General features: G+C 40.9%; 1 protein-coding gene across 4 annotated transcripts in view; it reads left to right on the top strand.

Annotated features, from left to right (window-relative positions):
- LOC102309290 (ADP-ribosylation factor-like protein 15) overlaps positions 1 to 22,110 on the top strand; it is a 97,542-nt gene extending 75,432 nt beyond the window's left edge. For all 4 annotated transcript variants that reach the window (XM_005924448.3, XM_005924456.3, XM_042220732.1 and 1 more), the window contains one exon: positions 21,834 to 22,110. In XM_005924448.3, coding sequence (XP_005924510.1) covers positions 21,834 to 21,986 — 153 coding nt within the window. In that variant the 3' untranslated portion in view covers positions 21,987 to 22,110. The remainder of the gene's footprint in view (positions 1 to 21,833) is intronic.
- The last annotated feature ends 298 nt before the right edge of the window (positions 22,111 to 22,408 follow it).

The following is a 22,408-nucleotide window of genomic DNA, read 5'->3' as shown; positions in this document are numbered from 1 at the left end:
GTATGTAAACACTGCATTGGGTCCCAGGTCTTCTCATAGTGCAAAGCCAGTGTGGAACTCTTCAGTTCGCTCTTGAAGGACTTAAGAAAACATAAGTCGCTGATAGCAATCACTCAGTCACAGAAATCCAGTTGTAACCATCACTTCAAACAGTCCCTGTGGCTGAATTGTTGCTTCAAAAGAAACAGTGGGCAGAAGTCATGGAGCAAGAACAAATAAGCAACTGAAATGGTTTCTATCCTGTTTAATTCAAACTAAGTCTGTTTACTTCCCATTTCTGATGCAATTGGTTGAGTTGCATTGACCTATTTGGTCTTGAAAAACAAGGTAGGGCTTTCCAGAATTACTACTGGTGTCCCTGTCAGCCTGACTAAGAGGACAACAGAGAAAGTTGGCAAAAGGAAATGGGCAGGGAGAACTTCCTCAGCCAAGCAGAGAGAATGAAGAAAGGCAGTAATCTGCTCTGTCTGGTACATTACCCGTGAATGAGACCAGAACACATCAGTAAACTCAAAGAGGATGCAGTCCTAGAATAAAGAGAACTCAAAGAGAAAATAATTCTGGCCACTGATTCTGTAAATCTTAAATTCAAATGCAGTTTACTGTAGTTATTTTATGCGAAAGTTGAGCATATGGTATATGTCATATCTCTATTTTTGATATGTTGTCCTTCAGTAAAAGGTGAATTGAAAATGGTGACATTTTGTTTTGTTTTTATTTACATCTTATAGTATGTCCCAACACTTGTGAAAGAGGGCTGTATGTTCCCCTTTTCTTTTTCTTCCTCTGATCCTAGTGTCAGGGCAAGGTCAAGCATCACCTGCTTTCTTGTCAGTTCTTATCTATGTTAGTGGGAACCCACCTTGTAAACAACTGGCCATCTGATCCACATGGCCCATCTCTCTCCACTTTTAGAAGCAAGTGGCCCCTTAATGGGGATGTCCTGGCTGGCATGGATATGCCCAGACTTGTTGTACATGTCCCCCCTTCTCTCCCTCCCTGTGAATCACGGAGATGTCTTAGAAGGGATATGCTCATCTTTCAAATGATTTAGGCAGTGTTATTTTCTGGGTCTTATTCTTAACAACAGTTACCATGTAGGACATCTGATTATAGCTACATCCTAGGTGTTCACGGCTTATTTTGTGGTCATGATATCATGAACACAAGAGATATGCATGACCTCAGTGGAGCATGTTTATGTGCCTGGCTTAATCCGGGGCACCAGTGGGGAGACTAGGTCTGCATTCCACAGTATAACAGTGTGATAGACATGTATAACATGTTTATCATTACAGTTGGAAAAAACAAATGTCCCAAACTTCCATGGACCAGAAAAAAACCCCAGATAACAGCAGTGGTAATGATAAAAACACAAGTACAGTAAGAAATAAATGTCCTATAATCACAGAGTTAAAATGTAATCTATATGATGCTTTGATCTTTTCCGCTTGTAATCTCTAAGGAAATGCAATACCACAATTCAGCGGAATGATTAAACCTTGTTCCCTCATAGTCTAAATAGCTTTTTTTTTTTTTTGTCCAGCATGGTAATAATTTTCTGCATTAGTCAACCTGTAATAAAGCGGTATTAAAGTCCAGAGCAGTGCTTCATATTGTACTCTTAGCTTTTTTTTTTAGTTGTTGTTGTTTGCATGCAGAGCTCCTGGCATTTGTTTAGTAATAATTTAACAGTTTTAACAGGGGGGTTCAGGTGAATTTGCAGGTGGTGATGAACTTTTGGCATTTATATGAGCAGTTTTGGACTGTTGCAGTGTATTTGATCTGCCTTAAGAAGATGGACCCAGACATTTTAAGATATTTTGTTCGGCAGTGCAATACAACTGCAGCACAGACACTCACTGCAGACAGTATTGTGTGGGACTTGGCAGACACCCCCTGAAGCGTCTTTTGAAAAAGGTTACCTTGTTTGCCCCTAGAGCTATTTTCGCTCTGCCTCTCTGTCTGGACTTGCCAGTCTGTGAAAATACTCCTCACTAACCTTACCTCCTCCTCTCTCCCTCCCATCCCATGTCTGTCATGACATCACAAACATCAGGTATCCAAAGCAGACAGCAGTAAATGGGCGTTAGTTTAATAAGCATTATTAACACACCTGCTTTGCAGTGCATTCCTGATTACATGGTCTAATGGGACTGGCACTCCAAGTAGGATTAGTCAAGCCTCGGGGTCTGCGCCTGAACCTCAGTGAAACTCTTAAATGCAAACATCTTCTAACTCAAATTCAAAGAACTGTGAAAAAGTAGCCTAGTCGTGACCGTTTTACTTTTCTGCTTGTTTACCCATACACACCAAATCCTGTGATCCACCTTGTTTATCTGATTGTTCTGTTTAAATTCAAAGACTGCAATAACTCAAAAGAAGAATTAACTGATAAATCAAGATTTTGTCTGTATGTAGATGGTGCTCTGTAATACACAAGTTGATTAATGTAGTTCCAGATGATTTAAGTTCTCCATCTTTTTTAAAGGATATCCATCAGGTGGATTCCCATCTGTGAACCATTGTAAACCAAAACAAATAAAATGGCAACAGTAACAGTTGTTTCAGTCTGAATTGCCATGACAGGAACATTTGTGTGAAGGTGCAAATCTGGCTTAAATCAGCACAGATCCATATATATTGATCATTTTCATGTTTCAGTCAGAAGGAATAAGTTAGTTTTGGGACTAATGTGGGTCTTCATCCAAAGACAGTTTTAATTCTCCACATTTGTGTCTTGGCTGTGCAGAGGGACAGGCTATGAGGACACAGCCAAGACAGAGGATATGGAGTCATGCTTGTGTACATCCAGCAAGGTGACAATTTGTTCATCATTTTTGTTGTATGTTGATTAGTTGAAGAGTTTGCTTCAGGATGAAAGGGAACGGCCACGGCAAAGTTGACCACAAAATGAAGAAGAAGAAAAAAATGACTTCAAAGATCAAAACATTCAGAAGAGAAGCGCAGACAATGGCTGCAGTTTTTAACTCTTGGTTTTACTCTACCACCAAAAAGCTAAGGTTAACAAACGTCACCCCACATTAACAGTTTTACCACAGATTTTTGACACTGTTACCAAGTGGGAGTAGACACATGGAACATCCTTGTGCAGGACTATAAGGCTCCATGTTTCACCAACACAGTACCATGCCATGTATACATGGTACTTAACTCGTCCCTTGTGTGTTTTCCAACCATTAAGCATTTCTTTACAAACAAAACCAGGTAGACGACTGGATTTTAGTGATCTTCTAAAAGGGGAAAAAAAAGATTCTAATACAGGTGCGTTTGAGAGGCAGAGAGTTTGAGCGTGTGTTTGAACAAAGTTTTTAGAGGCTCTTATTGGATCACTGCTAAGGAACATGGACACTGAGACATTTCTGTACATGTCGCCCTAAGACAGTCTGCAGTTCTGATGCACAGATGGTAATAACTTTAACCGCAAAATGTTTATAGGGTATAAAAATGAAAAACGCAAAATAAGAAAAATAATACATGGTACAGACAAACAGTAGACTAGAATGGCTGTGGTTTGTGTTTGTTAAAATGGATAATAAAAAAAGTTCTGAAACTTATAGACATCCATCTATTTTCTCCTACTGGTCTTGATCATAGCTGCAGAAGTCTGAGCAGGGATGTCCAGACTTCCCTTTTCCCACCACCTTCCTCTGGGGGAACACCGACATCCAGAGAGCAATAATCTCCACCACATGTTCTAATAAACTAATACACATTTTTTGCCAAAAAACAAACAAAATTAATATCAAGTGATAAAAATAAGAATGTTGCACCACATGTGATCAAAGTAAAGATTGGTGAATGTGTTTTATTGATGTATTCAGGAATTGCCTCTGCAGTTTTTCGGCCCAAAGACTGTTTACTTCATTCACTCTGCAACTTTTGCACCCATTTAGGAATATTTCATAAATGAAATTATGAAATATTCTTGAAACCAATTAAATCCTTCTTAGTGCAGCATTGGTGAAATGTTACATTGATCTGTGCTAAACATTTGAGAATAGTTGTTTTACCAGTGTTTCATATGCATTTGTGTCTGAAGTATTAAGTGAGATTTTAAGGTAGCTTTTCACACCTAAGTTGTTATCAAAGTATTGCTGACAAGTGTAGTGTGCATCATAGTCATAGCGTCACGATGCCATGTCTTGTGTTATTAAGTACAAATATAGAAGGAAATCTTTCTCATTTCCCACTCGGAACAGTATTATTTCCAGTCCCAAAGTGGGTGGTGGTAATTGTTTTCAATTTGCCTCCTATACTGTGGGCATAGCACAAATCTGTGTCTGTACCATCAGCATGTACCAGCTTTGCAAGCCCACATATTTGTTTTTTGTAGTCATTGTGGATACGTGAGCACAAATTTAAAGCATTAACGTCACTGTGCCATGTTGCATTATACCATGAAGGAATTGTGGGCTGGTAACATGGCTCGTTTTTGGTGTTGGTTGGCAGAGTGGAGGCAGTTTTGGAAGCAAGCACAGAAAACTGTTAACTTTATTGATTTTTAACCACGATTCTTCTCTCTTTTTGTGAATCAAATTACAAAAAACATTTGATCAGTGAATCTGTATGACTGCATCCTGTCTGCTTGCATGTGGCAAGAAATGTCAATCATAAAGCCTAGTCACTGCCCCTCAGGTTTAACCAGTAATTGTGAGAGAATAAACAGAATGTCTAAGGATGTGACTAAGCCCCCTAAGACCTAATGGGAGCTAATAGTGAAATGTTAAAGGTCTCCAATGACCATATGACCAGAAGGACTCTACGTGGGCTGCGGCATGACCAGTCCTCAGTGCCAACATCCACTCAGAACACAGTGTTTCTGATGAATAGTTTAGGGCACTAACTGTCTGGAAGTGAATCAAGTGATTTTGGGTGTCATAGCCTCCAGATGAAGCCTGTGGTAGCTCTGCTTTCTGAGCATGTGGAAGTACAAACAGGATGTGTGCCATGTGCTGTTAAACTGGTAAAAAGCCAAAAACCTTTTATTTTCTGAAATATGATTTCTGCTTCTTTCTGTTCTTTTTAAATGGCTTCTTTAGCATCTGTTGTGCAGAACGGGCTTTCTGCTAAACATGTATGATATTGTTCCCCCTTTTCAGTAGTAATCCTAGCCTGTAGACAGATGGAATCTGTTTATCATCTGTGAAAATGAACTTCCAGTCATTGACAATAGAGAGGATGGGATTCCAACTCTCACGATTATTGTTGAAATGTGTATACATCCGGATAATGGCATGCTTAACGGATGCGTCGAAATAATCTTTCGTAATTGATGCGTTTTAAAGTAATCCGTGGGTGTTAAGGGATGTTATTGTTTACCTGTCATACACACCAAACGGTATAGCTGACACCTCAGATGGAGTCAGTCTTTCCCAAGCCTATTTTCTGCAGTGTTTGTGGCAGTTGCAGGTGATACCCCTCTAGTATTTCTGTGCAGACCAACTCGCTTGAAGAGACAGTCCCAAAGGGTCTAAGTAAAGAAAGATGAAAGCTTTGGAAAGACAGCCAGACAATGGAAATGAGAAGTACTTTGTGGAAATAAAAAAGGTTACCGGTAAGTTTTGGTGCAGTTCCAAGTGCCACAAGTGTTGCTCACTCAGCAGGCTTTGCTTCATCTTCTCTGATTAAGTTTTTACTTCAGTTATCTGAAAAGTACTGTTCATTCCCTCTGGTGATTGTGTCACTTAATCAGTTAAAGTTAAGTTGCTTGTAACTCTTCAGAAAGTAGTTCATTTTCTAGGTTCTCACCTCTAATTGCATATTAGATACTTTAATGTTGCACAATAATATATATATACAATTTCTAGTAACTAATAACCTCTGCCCTTGCAGGCATTTCATTATCGTCATTAACGCCCACTTAATCTGACAAGAGTCATTTGATAGCAGTATTTTCTATTTAATTAACTGAGTGAAGGTGTGAAACGCGTGGAAAGTATTCCTTTCTCATCTTTTTGTTTCATGGATGTCACAGAAACCTTTTTTAAGGTGCATTAGTTATTAGTATTTTTTTTCTACAGCACTGATACAGCATCCTTGTTTTCTCTTCAGAAAAACACCGAACAGAAATCTCTGTACTGGTGACTGTTGTTTCTTTTTGTTGTTGTTTTTTTGCAGGGAAGCGTTGCAAGCCTCCCTGCAAAGCTCTGACAGTCTGCTGTTTATGTTTCTTATGAAAACCTACGTGCAGTCATAATTACCTTTTTAGATGTTTCATCATATTTTTTGAAATCTGTATTTTTTCTAATGTAGTCGTTCATCGCTGATCATTATGATAGTGACGACTCTCTTCACTGTGCGTATTCTTATTTGTATGTTTTTCTGAGCCAAACTTAGAAAAGCATGTTAAATTAATTCAAGTTAATTACAGTCGGGTGTTGTTTTACCACTGCTGGTCAGAGAATAACTGCCAGACATATTTTCATGTTGTTTATTTCACACAGTAAATGAAACAAAACAGTACCCTTGTGTATTTTTTAAAGTCATGTCTTCATTTTATTATTTCTTTTCAGTTTAGTTCATATTTTATATCTTTGTTCTGGCTTAGTGCAGGACTTTCTCTGAAGTTATCTTTACTTTAAGCCAGTGATGTGATGATGCATAAATTTGAAGTAATGTACTGCACTGCTGTTCTTACTAGAAATTCTAAAACCTTTGTTTTTGTTTTTATGGTTTATCTGTTTATTTCTGTGGGATATCTCAAACACAAGTCATCTGTCTGTCTTTACAGGGTTTATCTTTATGTGAGCAGTAAAAGCACAAAGACAAGCACCGTGTGCTTTCACTGAAATACATTGATCATTTCTTTTACCATTAGAAAAATGACTATGACGTTACTATGCAACCTTTTTTGCTATCTATACCTGTTGCACAAGATAGAGGTTGGATTTAATAAATCAGTCACGTGAATGCATCACATTTTGTGCAAAAACTGAGATTACAATTAAAAGTAGAGAGACACACATGATCAAATGGCAAAAGTATTTATAAATAAATTAATCTGTAAATTTAAAAATATGCCCTTTAGCAATTGTAGTAATGGACAAAGTTTGTAAAATCCACTGACTTGTTGTTTGAAATATGACACATCTCTTCCTAGCCACATAATGCTCTTACTCACCCTCGACAGGTGGTAGACATCCAGATGGCTACTTGAATGTTACATCCAGTTGATCGCTTGTTTTTAGCCATTAATTAGTTCATAAGTTATCTCAGCATGCAGCATGTACGTAGGTGCACTGCGGGGTTAGTAATACATTTTTGCAAGTTGTACCCTGCACAAACTATGTCGCTCTTGCACATGCTGAATCTTGCCTACTCTTTGCTAATTGAATATACAGTGCATTAATGTGATCCAAATGTGGAGAGGTTCCTAATAATTTGTGTTGGCATGCGATCTGGCAGTTATGACCAAAACAGGTAATTTGTTAAAATTGAGGCTTTTAAGATGACTCACCATAAATTCTCACACAAAGCCCAGGAAGTATATATATCCGGATGTGGTTATGATGGAACTGACATTCCTGAAGTTTAAAAACATTTGTTCAGTTAATATAAAACCATCAGAATTCTATTTTAGTTTGCAAATATGACTTAAAGGAAATTCAATGCAGACCAAATTAGGCTTTCTATAGAGAGGGGAAAAAGCAGGGTCCTCAGAATAACATTTCTGCTGCATAAGACCCCTAATTTACTAAACGGAGCCTATAGGTTTTTGACTCTCTTATGTGGCTGGAACAGTATTCTTTTTTTCTAGTGTCCGTGACAGCAATTTAACATTGCAGAAAGTCCTCTCACAACTTTTGATCAAACTGTGTTGGGAATAGTCCAGACGGAAGTGGCTAGTCAACCACTGTCCTCTGTCACATTTTGCACATGGTGAACTTGCAGGTCTTGGCACACATTGGGTGGTGGCTGTGCTCAGTGACTCATGTGGCGCCCAGTGTCTGAAACTTTCGTCAAACGTCTGGCACATGGTGTGTGTGTCATTGTGGACTGTGACGCTGGTGGCTCAAAATTCCCCAGTGGCTGCTGATTGGTTGTTTAGAAGATGAGGCACAGGTAAGGGCCAATCAATGAACCTTAAGAAGGAAACAACACAGCGTGAGCAACGCCTTTACCAAATGGCCATAACTAAGTTGTTAAGATCACCCTTACAATACCTTGCATTTGCGTCATTACTGAGTGCAAATGTCTAATAATTGCCAGCTCATTTAGAATAATCATCGGGATAAAAGTTGTGCACCACATACGTCACATATGAGACTGAAAAGTGACAATTTATTTTATTCAGTCCTCCCCTCTATTAGTCTATTAAACAGGAGTTTACAAAGGCTGCCACTACCAACCTTTTTTCCTCCTTTTTGTCCTCTAGAAAATAATTATTAGCACAAGCAAAAAGGGAGGTAGTAAATCCAGCGTTAAGAGCTTTTTTGCAGGAGTGACCCGAGTAGAGGAGGGAAAAGACACGCAGTCACATTGAAACACATGAAATCACGTCTTCAAAAGAGTGAAAAATGAAAAAAAAAATGTGATAGGCTGACCTTAAAAATGTCCTTCAGTAAAATGCTAAATTAGTCATTTGGACAGCAGAGCATTAAAGTCTTGATCGTTTTGCAGAATACAGTCATGTTTAGTTAAAATGCGGTCGTGCAGTTGAAGTGAAGGATCATAATTTGACTTCTTTGAAGGTAACTTCAAAAAGACATGGTTTAGGGCAAAATCTGTGAGATTTGGTCTCACTGATTTAGGTTTTGGAGTGGGGGGGCTACTCTTATTGTCCTCACACACACTCACAAGTCTTAACTCTACACAGACACGAGGTGTTGAAAAGGAAACTTTGATCTAATCACATGTGTTCTGTGCTATTTATTTGTTTATATGATGATGTTAAATGTCTCTCCATTGACTGACTTTAATCTATGAAAGGTCATAATGGATGTCCTTTCTCAGTTTGCCTTTGATGGAAAAGGAAGGGGCGGTGATATCAAAAGGAGTGTTTGCACAACTCAGCTGGTCTGTAAACACTGATGCTCACGACAAAAGTGATGCTATGCTTAACGCTGCACGGCATGTATGTGTTGCGTGGCTTGCCCTTTGTTCTTTCACATACCTCATGGGCAGAAAAAGCTGCGGTCAGTGCTTAATCACCACAAGGGCAGTCTGAGAGCTATGACCTGTCTTGGTCTTTTCATCTAGATTTAATCACGTACGTTGGTAAAGGAGTGCTGCAGCCTCGTCAAATGATTCAGCAGATGTCGGTATTCTTCAGCGGTTTGCTTTCGCCTTAAGAGAGTTAAGTAATGTTGCAAAAGTAAAAGTGAGCCAATTTCATCTTTCTCCTGCTCTCTGCAGAATAATAATTAAGACAAATTCCAAACGGGCTCGTTGCCAGTCTTGTAAAGATGAGATCATTGTGCAATGTCAAATAATTTTTATCAGCTTGACTGCCAAAAATTGGGACTAATGAAAACTGCAGCTCGAGTGCAGTCAGCATTTCTAACAGACATTCTTTTTGAATTCTACTAATTTCCCAATAAAACCTTTCTCCACGATGCCAAATGAAGATGAATGGGCTCCAAACTTAAAAGGTCCAGCTGTTGCATAAAAATTTCTGGTGCAGAGTTAAAAACGGCATCAGCAGGGAGACCACCATAGTGTTCACAGATCTGGGGAATCGACGGGCTATTTCATGCGAAAAAGGAATGTATTCAGATGTTAACCGAAATCATATACAGCTGTTTTTGCCTGGGGTGTATTCCCCTTATCAAACTAAGTAAATAGAGGAATTGTAAAATACATCCCGTATAATGACAGCTTCACTATAGAATTTTTTTTTTTTTTTTGCAGTCACTTAGATCAGATTTCCTTTCTGTGTGCTGAGTGAGCAGACAAGACTGATGGCGGTACTGAGCAGGAGGACAGGGGATGAACAGCAGGAAAGCAGACAGGCGGCGGAGGTGGTGGTGGTGTGGGGGGGGTCAGGTGGTGTGACTTTTTACTCTGCCACTCACTGACCTTGACAATGGAGCCCCAGCCACTGACTGATGGCTCTCTCTGATAGTGTCTCTTGCTCGCTCTCTCTGCCCCTCTATCTGTTTCTCTTTCGCTCTCTTTTCCTCTCTTTCCTTTTTTCTTCCACCCCCCCCCCCCCCTTTTTTTTCTTGTCTTTATTTTTTTTCAAAGACACAATAAAAAGCAGCGGGGCAGACCCACACTTCATCTCTCTCTTTGTTCCATTTAAGCTTAATCACCAGTGTGAATGATGAGAGAGTATCTCTAGCTCTCCCTTCTTCTCTCCCTCTCTCACTCTCTCCCTCTGCTTGTGCCTAGTGAGTTTAGCCCGCTGGCTATGGCAGCCAAAATGCACCACCACCTCTCTGCTGCAGCTCACCCCCCTCTTACCTCACGTCTGCTATTTTCCAGACAAGCGGGTTTAAAAAGTCAACTGCGTATTGAGCCGTCTAGACTGAAGCCGGTCAGCAACCAGTGCTCCCCACCCCCACCTCCCTCTCTCCAACCCCAGACTTGTGTTGCTGGCTACAGGAGAAAAATGGATGAGGAGCAGGTGCCCTTGCTGAGCTCTGTCCCTTAATTCTTGCCAAGTGCAAATGACTCTGTGGTCACATTATATAAACATATTGACCATAATGTAGCAACATCCAGAAAGCCGAGCTTGAGTTAGCCTCCGGACACGTTGACAGCATTGTAACAGCAGTTATCTGTACAGATGATAAAAAAAATATATATATATATTATTTTCAGGCCATTTACATAAACGATATGTTGGTGATCTGTTGCTTATTAGAGTAAGTTCATCCAGTGTCTTTTCTTGAAGGTGTTTTTTTAATAAGAGTACACTTTTCTATGGATTTATAAAATGCACTCTTCCACTCTGCTGGCTGTTATTCGTTTGACTTTCAGTTTTGTGAGTAATATTTAACTTCTTCTTGCAGACGCCAGTAGCATCAAATGTATTCACTTCATATTTGCTCGTCATAATCGAGGTCCATGCTGTTGTACAGAGCACACAAATATCATTTGGTTGGGGAAACATACAGTAGGAATGAGATTACAGTCCTGCATTCCTTTGTGTTCCGGTAGCACTGAAACGCTAGAATAGTATGTAACTGTAACTGAATAGCGATGATGAAAGTCTACAACATGCACTTAATGGTGGATTTTTATCTCACACAGATATGCTTGCTAACACTTCACACAATCCGCACACGGTTCGGTGTAGTTTCTGAGTTCAGTTCCCTCCCGTCAGTTGATTAGGTGAACCGCATGGCACTCCGAAGTGTGACATTCCATGTAAAGCAGCGCGTGATATTTTTTTAAGAGGTGTCTCCAGCCAGTGGCCCCACCATGTGCACTTAGATGACTCTATCTTCTCTGGTAAAACACGGCGTTGACAGCTTGATTTTCCAACAGACTCTTGCAATTAAGCTGTCTTTAAATGTCAGTGTCTGCCTTTACGTCTTCTATTACAATTAATCAGTCTGTGCTCTCATTTTTCCAATTCACTCAGGTAGTATTGTAATTTAATGCAGAGATGTTTCAAGGTGTTAGAACTCTACAAGTCCCGTCAGGTTTTTGGTTCTTTTTACACTTTACACAAATTGATACTTTTGATTTCCCCTCAACTCACACTGCATTTCAATATGATTTTTTTTTTCTATCAATATTTCTTGGTGACCGTAATAAGATGGGCTTGAGAAAACACTTTTGTTTCTTAACAACAGGACAGAGGAATTTATCCTTGGTGATAGCACCGGCGTGACCGTCCCCTTTGCATTTTGCATGTGGTACACTGCTCCTGACTCTTGCTTGGTCATATCCTCTTACAGATGGTGGAACAGACATAGCAGGATGTTGTCACTCCTGGTAGTGATAACCAGAAAGTGCTTACAAAAAAAAAAAAGATTCAGAGCAGACTGGGCTGATAAACTCTGTCTTTCTTGGTGGTCCCATGTGAAACTGTACTCCTGAGAAGGGAAAAGTTGACTCCAGATGTTTTAGCTGATAAATATACCTGAGTCTTTGATAAATGATGAGCCACTTTTAGGGGTACTGTAACATACATTTCCATGTTGCTATTAACCTCTGTTTCCATGTGCTGTAGTCTGTGAGTGATTACAAAAAAAAGCACTGCAAATCTCAAGAGAGATCTTACAGACATGTAACCGGGGCTTCATCCAGCCCACCTTGGGATGCAAAAGTTGGAAAATCAGTCAAGCAGCACATATTGATTACCCTCTGGAGAATGTGTGCTAGACCTTGGAAGACCAGTATGTGAAGTTACTTAGAGACTACTTGTTTCTTTGATGTTTTATCTCTCTTACATCTTTGTCTCACCCACTAGCGCAGCCTTCCCGCCCACCTTCATTTCTGCTTTCTTTCTTTTTCCCACCCATACCGCCTTTCTCGTCCTGTCATTCCTGGGCAGGTGGTCTGTCCCTCTGGGAGGTTAAGGGGCACTGTGGGTGAGAGGGCAGTTGGCAGGTTGTGTGGGCACTGTGCACGCATTTTCCCATAGCCCACGTCAAATGCCTCTGAACCCTGACCCTAGTGGGTCCTCACTCTCAGAATCCGTTTGGAGCGCAATTCAGACAGCCAGACCCTATTCAGCACCGTACTTTCCTCTGTAGGAGAAAAGAATCCCGTCTTTCTCAATTGTGGTCAGTGGCCCTCCCTTTGTTTTCGGTCAAGCAGGGTCGGACGACCGGCCGCCACAAGCCAGGACAAGACTTCCGAAAAGCCTATTCAGTATGCGATTTGACCCCAAAGTTCCCTTGCTGACTCACATGGATCAAATGCTGGGAATCTCGGGGGGGGTTCCCTTCCATTGAGTTTTTCATCCATTGAAATGTACCCTTTTTCACAAGTTTTCTAAAAGTTTGATGGGTATAGTTTCACAAATCTGGGGCTCCTGGTAGATTTATATCCAGGCTTCACAGAAGTTTGTTCTTAACTTCTTAAATGCTTTAGTGTTAAAGGCCATTATTGGCTTTATTGATAATTAATTGATGCGATAAGAAGAACAGGATTGGCTTTCATCCTTGCCTGTTGTGGTATGAAAATGATCGTGTGTGGCTATGGCTGCTTTTGTTTGTACTGATCCACAGTTTTGGGTATACACTACTGATTTCTTATTATGGAAGAGATTAAAACCAGACAGAAGCAGTTCTCTAACTAAGGGTATTGAACCATGCATCAAAAACAAACACATTTCTTAAACTACATCAAACCTCATGTTTGATGATGAGCTTCGGAACCATGCATATCCACAGAGACACCACCGATGTGTAAATTTCCCGAAAATTGGTTTCATAGAGTGGCGTGCACTTTAATTAGTGAAATTTGCTTGAAGCAGCTGGAACACATGTTGGGAAATGTGTGTTTTGAACAAACAAGCCTTGGTTTCATCATAGCTTTTGTTTTCTGATTGGTCTTTCGTCCTTTTTGCCTGCCAGTTGGTTGTTTTTAGGGGGGGGGAAAGCTTTGTTGTGGTTAGTTTACACATTACAAGCAAACATGTTCATGTATGCTTTTGAATCCTTTGATTATGTGATTACGATTATAAATATGAGAAGGTATCCAAAGCAACAAAAAAAAGTATGAAAGCCTGCAACCTTGAATGAAAAAAATTTGATAGCCTTTGATTTGCACGTCTGTGTCTGTGAGAGTAAGCGTTGCAAAGAGAAGTTGCTATGTGAGGGTGTGTGTACAGACTCCAACTTGACGCATGGTTTAAATCTTTTGCAGGAGTGGAGCACTTTGATTCTATTGCCGCGTGCTGTGTGCTGAAGCGGGGGCCTGCTGCAGCTTTCAAGCTGGTTAACTGTCAGAACTGCAGTGTGAAAGGGGGGCCTCAGAGTGAAAGGGGTGGACAGTCCCACTAGGGGGGTCCTGGAGAAGGAGGCGGTGGCTTGGGACAGACCTCCTGGGCTTTGAGAACCCTCTGTGTGGGCTGCTACAGCAAGGCAGCCCCCTTCACAAGAAGAAGAGAGAAAGGGCGGGCTTAAAGGAAGGTGCTGGCACATTGGCCCCTGCAGCAGGGAGCATGGGCAGGACGCCAGCTCACCCGTTTAAGTCCCATAGACCAGATGTTCCTTGTCAGGGAGCCCTTGGCCTTTCATAAATTGAGATACTGTAAATCTTTAATAAGGCGAGCCAAACATGCGCACGCACCCCCCCACCCACTACACACACTTCCCAAATATTCTACCCTCGCAGACGTTTCTTAGTGTCCTGCAGGTCAAACCCTGGTGAAGGGGCCTTGTTCCATGTACTGAACCTGCCAATTATTCTCCAGCCTGCACAAGAGGGCGGATGTTTTCCTTCCCCTTTGCCCCCAGCCCACACTCTATAGAAAATGCCATTCATGCTTCTGGCCTGTAACATCACCTCATCTCTAAGCTTCACTTAACGATATATGCCAGCGACCACAACCAAAGAGGTCTCTTAGATGTTGTGATCTAAATATATATAGCATCAGAAGCTTATGAAATTAAGTGCGCCCTGTTTTTCAGGTATGATTTTAGCATGTTATCTTTTCCTTTCTCAAGTGATCTTCTGGACATCTTTGTACCAATATCAGCATATAAACTAATCAGCCACAGCTTTAAGGCCTCTAATTGCCCATTTCATGACATCAGCTTATTAAATTCAGAGAAGAACTTTTTCATTTTAACTTTCAAGCATTAAACAAATCTTAATGACATCTTCCTTGGTTGTTCCATTCCAAGAGGGGAATAGAAATTAATTTGCAAACGTTTGCCAGTCTGACTCAGAGTGACTGCCATTAATCCAAGTTGGACTGCGATTGTTTGGAAAAAGGTTTTCTTGCAATCAGTTGCTAAAAATAACAAAATCCAGTGCGTTCACCGGGACACCAAAGAGGTTGCCATCCTGTTTTGTTTTGTTTTTCCTCTGGTGTTTTTGAGTCATTACTTATTTTTCTGTTGGTCAGATTGCTTTAGCTATTTTTAGCCTGTCCTCTAGACCCTTGTCTCATTATGCCACATACCATGCCATGTTTTTTTTTTCTTTTTTTCCCTTTTGTCCTATGTAGATATGTAAGGATGTGTTCTGCAGAAACGCTGCATCTGATGTTGTCACTACCAAATTTGAAACATGCATCATTTACCCATGAGGAAGCCAGACGTTTTTGGAAGTCATATGACTTGCTGCAAGAAAAATAAAAGCAAATACCTCTGTGCTTGTAAAAACAAAGCAAAAAAAAAAAAAAGATCTACCTGTTCATTGTCCAAATGGGAATTTTCTCATGCACATCTTCTAGATAAATTTTCAAAATGCTTATATGGAAAGAACATTATCACTGTGTAACCTCTTAAAAGCAATAACATTGTTCCAAGGAGCACAGTGAAGGAGTCTGTAAGAATGTCCCCTGTGCATCCTTGATTTACAGAGCCTCTGAGGATAACTCTGATCTGGCAGTGGTCAGTTGGCTTTGAAGAAAAGTGTACTGCAAGTGAATCACTTTGAACCCGCGCTAAGCTGAGCCCAAGGGAAGCCCTGTGGTCTCACCTGAGTGGAACACGACAGTAAATCTCAAGGCTGCTCAGGTTTTACATTGTGACATTGGGACTTTAGACATTTTTTGCCTGCTCCAACAGTTCTACAACTCTGGTCTGGTTCCAGGGTGGCCTCAGCGCTTTTACATGCTTGCTAGACCTGGATTGTTTCCACAGCAAATGAAAGGATTTAACTCAAAGTCCACATCTTTGTTTGTCCCACTCACTCCTGTCATGCTCAGAATTCAGGTTTAAAGTCTTTGCAATATGTCTTTTTGACACCATTGGTGTGTTCTTAAACCCCCTACATCCATTTTTCTTTATTTGCTTCAAAGTACAGCTGTAGGTTTCTTCATGGATCTTTGCATTCCTGAGTGCGGCCTAAATCTACTGCAGCTTGAAGCATCAAGGTCTTCAGCTGTGCACTGCTTCTTATTGATGATTGCTGTGGTCTTTAGTATACAAAAGCTGATTGCTTCTATTTCTGTATCCCTCAAAAATATCATTGCTACCAGACAGCTAATGTGTTTTTGTGTATTTGGCATTTCACCTCTGTCTGTTGGTCAGTGTAGAGCGTAGGGTAAGGCAACAAACGTCCGCTGGCCGGGAGTCAGAGTATCGATTGGTCCACTGGGCCACGTTAGTCAGTTTATGTGCACAAAGTTGAACAAAATGCATCTAAAAGCAGAGCTATTATTCTGCTGTACAACAGTGGAGGCATGTAAATCATATCACTGCTCCCTTAAAATGGACCCGAGCTTGGTCGATGACGAGATTCGTAGTCCATAGCGTTTAAATGGGATTTGACTGGAAACATACAAATGCACAACAAAACCCCAAACCTTTTGTGATGTGGCAGCTTTGACATGTAAAGACTGGTGTCTGCTGTTATTAGATGAGTATATATGATTTGCAGGCAATTTAAAGTTTTGGATCTTTCGGAGAGGTAAAACCCCAAGAATATGACATTTTTCCCTGTGATTTAGCAAAGCATCAACAGTGTTACCCTTTGTAGTGTCTCTTCTGGGCTCAGCAACTGAAACCGTTTTTAAAAGAATCCCAAAAATATAGTTAAATGTTTTAATTAATATCATCAACAACATGCAATGACTATGCGACTAATGGCTGGGAAAGTCTTTGGTTGGGGGAAGCCCTTGTATATATATTGCTGTGCACACACAATAGGAAAGGGTTTGGTATGGAGATCCTGTTGAGCTCTATTATTGTATTCTCGCTGTGCTGTGCCAGCTGCTGGCTGTCTCAACTATATTCAAAGAGGGATTCTGCAGTGCTCACTTCATGCCCTACTTACTGCTAATACATTAACCAAACAAGTGATCAGGTCATGATCCACCTTGACTTGCCCACCTTAGATGCAAAATCTTCAGTCCATTACTGAAAGTGTTATAGCTTTAAATAGGTGCTTACATAGGCTTTGGGGTTTATTTACTGGCCAGTGGGCTGTTTAGTTTCACACCTCCCTCAATTTGAGGCACAGTGTTTGTTTATTCACAGGCTTCCCAGGTGTTCCTGTCTTGGGGACCTCCAGGCTTTCTCATGTCTTTAAGGCTCTTTAGGTAAGGCGGAAAAGCAAACAAAGGCATATCTATTATATGGTGAGTGGATCTCACATTACCCTCCCGTTTCAATGCAGTCGCCAGTGTGGGCCATTTTCCAAGTGACTGATATCTTCACAGGGGCCAACATGTCAAGGGATGGTGTAATTGATTGTCTTGGATATTTGAGTCTGCCACTTTCCCTGGTTAAGAGACCCCCTATTGCTTCCCTCTCCAGTTTTGTGCCTGCTCGTGTGGTGAGGTTTTGACATGTGACAGTGACGCTTCATAGATATGTTGTCATGGTAAATATTAGGAGAAGGGCATCGAAGGCCATGTTATTCATTTATTTGCATACACATAATAAAAAGATGTGTTTTGCTCACATCCTGTGAGCAGAAGTGATGCTCTTTTTGTTTAAAAAGGGTTCTGCTGAAGTTTAGCCGAATTAAAAGCTCTAGGCCGAAACTGTTGGTTGACCAATGAGCGCTCCTTGTTTCAAAAAACAGTTTTGATGTTGTGTGGAGGAAATCGTAACTTGTCTGAGTATTTTTAACGGCTTCTCTTTAGGTTTTGACGTCTTCTCAGATTAACATTCTGTGTTCTTCTGTTTATGGTCTTATTACTTAATACTAATAACATCTTATTGTTTATTTGATAATACTCTATTTAATTTAATTGTTTTTTTTTTTCAGGCTTTTATAACCCGAGGAAAGTGTTAACCATACATGAGAAATGGAAAGCTTACAGCACAGACCATTTAACTTTCTTTCGGTTCTAATCTGCTGTAGGAGTGTATCCAACAAATCTAAATCTCTTTCATCTGGCTTTGTTGTAAACCTCTGCAAATATGTTAAAAACGACTTGAGATTTCTTAAATACGCCCACATAGCACCAACCTACTGAACCGTAGTAAGCTTTATCAGAAAGATCCTGAACATGTTAATGTCACCGTGTTAACTTGGACTTCTGCCATCGCACTGTTGAAAAGGTGCTTAACCACAAATTACCCAGCACAAATTCAACAGCAGAAATAACTACAAGGAACACTGCGTACCAATAAAATAATGAAAATGATCCATGAAATTGACTTTTTGGAGGTAATTACTGCTGTGGAAACACTACAACAAAAGTGAGTCACATTAGGTTACATACCATTTAGTTATGTATCAGCTCTCTGTGTACTCTGTCTGTGATGCTGTGTCGGTTTTGTCTCAACAGTGTGATGGTTTAATACATTTCGGAAGGGTTTTTTTTATGGTAGGAGCTGTGTTTTTTGGGTTTCTTGATATTGTGGTGCAAGAATGAACAGGTAATAATCAGTAAATCACAACCGCATCGTCTACTTTCAGTACCTGAATGTCTGGCCAGCCTGACAGAGAAGCTTAGTATCTGTCTGGATTGAGTGGGTGCATCAATGTAGATATAAGCTGCTTTCTTTCTTCCTCTTCTTCTTTTTTGGTCCCGTGTGTGTGTGTGTGTGTGTGTGTGTGTGCGTGCTGGGAGAAGCTGAAACTGTACTGGTGTACCTAAATAATATATGCTAAATAAGCATACTGAGAAAAAACTTCTGACAGTTTTTGTTGTTTTTGTTTTTTCTCTGCTTTATAATTTAAAATATAGACATCTGAGCCCACTGCCACCTGCTCTACTTTATGCCTTTTTAGAAGGTGAAGACAACTGTAGAGGAGAGGATATAAATTTGTTAGGGTTTTTTTTCTTCACATGTAGTATCAGACAGCAATATCAGGTATCTCCATAGCTGCCCTGCCCCTTTAGGTGGCTCCACGGTTTGTTTAGTTGGTCAAGAGGCCAGAGCAGAGCTCATTAAAGCTCTTTTATTCTGCCAGGAGATCCTCTTGCCATGGCATGATGCCAAGAGTGACCATACATGCAGTAATCTGGCACAGGTCAGGGAGCAGCTGGATGCACGTGCCATATATGCCCATTGGGTATCTTAAATAGCCCAAAGTAGGCTTGCCAGGTTTGGAGCTTAAGCTTAGCTGACTTTATTATACAGCCACTCCCTGCGGACACTGGGTCACAAATTATACAACCTAAAAAATAGATCTATAATTCATTTACTTAAGTCGAGGCTCATATTCCAAAAAGAAATCATGCTTTAACATTATTTTATATGTCTGTCTTCTGCCCCTTGGGTATGTTAGATTCCTTACACATTCCCATTCTTTAGACTTTTCATAGTCTCAGAAGTTACTAACTATTCAGGGCTGTTACCAAAGAGTTCACCTTTCCTGGGTTTCATGTCTGTCCTCCTGAGAGCGCAGACTGTTGGCTAGCATGACTAGGCTCGAGCAGCAGGAACTCTGCACAGACACAAGCGATTAAAGAATTTTTGACACCCTCATGCATGTATAAGCTGCTTTCTAACATGCACAAGGCAAGACGCTCCGGTCTGTATGACCTAGAAGAAGCTAGACTGGATGACCCAGTGGTCATCCTTGTAGCCATCTGGCAATCCACGTCTTGTGTGGCTTACCCATACCACTGCCTCACGCAATTCCTTAAGCAAGCATAAGTGTGCTTAGGAGGATTTAATCTCAGAGAAACTGGTTTGGGCCACACTGCTGATTGCATTACATTGCTGATTCTTTCAGTAATGTAATACTGAGGCAGTGTTTTTAGCAGCATATAATGGCTGAATTGTGTGATTAAAGTCTCTGGATTTGATATGCAGTGTCGATGAAATGTAGCTCGCAAGAAGGTGTTCATATCAGTTGGCTATTAAGTAAAAAGGGGATTGTTTGAGATCACAGATTAGTGGTTTTATCATGCGCACATAAGTGTAAAGCTGCACTGAAAACTTTAGAAGTCATCTGCCGTCGTTGGTAAGGCCGCTCATCTGTCGCACAGTGCTAAAGAAGGTATTTGCCACACTATGAGATGCCCCTGGGTGTGTTCTATTGGCCCGTGAGGGGAAGTGAGAGAAGCTTGAGCCTGTCTGCACTTGCACAGAGGTCACTTCTGGACTTTTGACTGTCTGCCAGTGCAGGGGCCAAAGTCTTCCAGAAGAGGGCCTTGGCTACAGGCTGACAAGTAAGCCAGCCAGCCAGACAGGCAGCCAGCCACATCGTCTACAGTCTAGGTCTGGGGCTAGAGCCTGGGCTAGGGCAGCTCAAGTTACCCAGACAGATTTGTTAACACTGTTTGGGTCCACTCGGCTTTCTAGCCAGGCCTCTGAGCCAAACGCGGCTGAGGTGACTTAATCTGTCATTAAACTCACATTACACCCGGACAGAGACTCGGCTCAGGGGGGCAGAGACGGCACTCACTCTCCCACTCGCTGGCATGGCTGGCTGGGTTTGAGCAGACACAAAGAGTGCGCACCCCCTCCTCCTCCTCTCCGTCCTCTTCATGCCACACACCATGGCACAGCTAGACAGCCCAGCACGGTCTAGACAAAAGCAATTTCACTTGAAGTTGAAAAGTAATTTGACTGTGTGACGATCCTTGTGGACTTTGTGGTGTTTATTTGCTGCACATGTTTTCTTGTATAATTCAGAACACTGAGGTTGTCTGCAGTCATTAATCTCGGTTTGATATTTGTAGAAATGTGTAGAAATGAGCACTAAAGAAATCAATTAAATTGATAATAGCTAATGTAATGTTTTAAATAGCTTCAGAGCATAGCTTTGTGCTGTCCTCTTTCCAGCCAGTCAATACTCAATGTGAATATTGCATTCGAAAAAACGCAGTAGTTTAGCTTGTAGCTTAATATTCTAATAAAGATGAGTGTGAAATAGAGATGCCTATATTCATATATTTCAACCCAGCGTCTGTTACACATTGTGTACATTTCTGCATGCCTATACACCATTGTCAAACTGAGCATGAAACTGACTAAATTAGTTAATAAGGTGGGAAATTGTGTTTTTATTGCATCTGTTACATTTGAAGCTTTGCATTTTTCTCCCAGAGCTGCTGACAGTACACATTTGGTTTTGTGCATTCTTCACTGGCTATAAGGCAAACAGGAGGAGATGGCTGAACTGGGTTCACATCGGGCAAAAAAATTGTTTCCATATCTCTCAGCTTGAAAATGTCAGAAACCCTAACAACCTGCAGTACCTTCAGTGGAGGTCTAAGACATTGTTTCTCTCTGCTGAGATTTGTTTTTACGTAACAGCTGGTTCTGGTTCTCCCCTGAACCTCACAGCACCCCCACTGTCAAGAGCAGCCAAAAGCCAGCATATGAACTTTATAATAACTGTTACAAAGAGCAGTGCCAACCCTTTTATTCCTCAGATGAAGAGGCTGTTGTGTTTCATTTAGGTGTGTGTGTGTGGGGGGGGGGTCGAACAGCAGCAATTACTGGAATTACTGGATACCGGTCTAAAAAACGTACTATGTCTTCAGTCTTATGTGTTACTAAAGCACAACGTTATACAGTTACTTTCTGCCACATGTTTGAGGGTGACGTAATGTGTGAACTGACCTGGTGTGGTGAGGATATGAGATGAAAATGTGCCAGCTTACATGCCTTTACAAGCTGTAGTTTGACGATTGTGTTTTTGCTTTATCTGAACTTTTTATACTTTGAATTTGATCAAAGATATTCTGGGGGGAAATTAAAATGTTGATTCATATTTTTTTATTCATATTGAAAACAGGAGCTGTTGTTAGATGCTAAATATAAGATTTTACTTTTTTCAAATGATTATTTTAGCTGATTGCATCGTGTGTTTGGCTGCAGATCAAGAAGTACTTTGAGCTGGAACCGCTGGCCCGAGGTAAGCGCTGGATCCTGGAGGGCAGCACCACTGACAGCATGGAGGCGGTGAAGGAGAGCTTCGGTCAGTTCATTAGCCTGTTGGAGGACAAAGACACAGAGCCGGCAAGGATATGATGCTAAAGCTGCTAATGCTAGGAGACATTAGCGGTTAAACACCAACACATCCTGCTGGTGCCCATGTACATGCGCACACATGCACTCTCACACACATGCGCGCGCGCACACACACACACACACACACAAGAAAATACAGCAGTTGTTGGTTTCTCTCTGTGAGATGTGTATTGTATGTTATCCTCCCTTCACTGCGGTCTCATTTTTCAAATTGGAAGAGCGTGCACAAGCGACAGTCAACTACTACAGCCTGACAGAGGAGCGTGACTGTTAAACCCACCCAGCGTAAAGCAGTTTGTCAAAAGAAATCACTGAACTTTGCCGACAACAGAAATCTTGTTTACTGCAGTTTGTGCCATTGTGATTAAATCAATGGCATTTGGAAGGTATGGCATTCCTTTGGTCATTATTGAGCACTAAGA

The sequence above is a fragment of the Haplochromis burtoni genome, unplaced genomic scaffold (genome assembly GCF_018398535.1).
Source record: "Haplochromis burtoni strain Fernald_Lab_line unplaced genomic scaffold, NCSU_Asbu1 Contig_54, whole genome shotgun sequence".
NCBI classification, from domain to species: Eukaryota; Metazoa; Chordata; class Actinopteri; order Cichliformes; family Cichlidae; genus Haplochromis; species Haplochromis burtoni.
The sequence above is the reverse complement of the archived record's forward strand: the minus strand, read 5'-3'. Positions and strand labels throughout refer to the sequence as shown.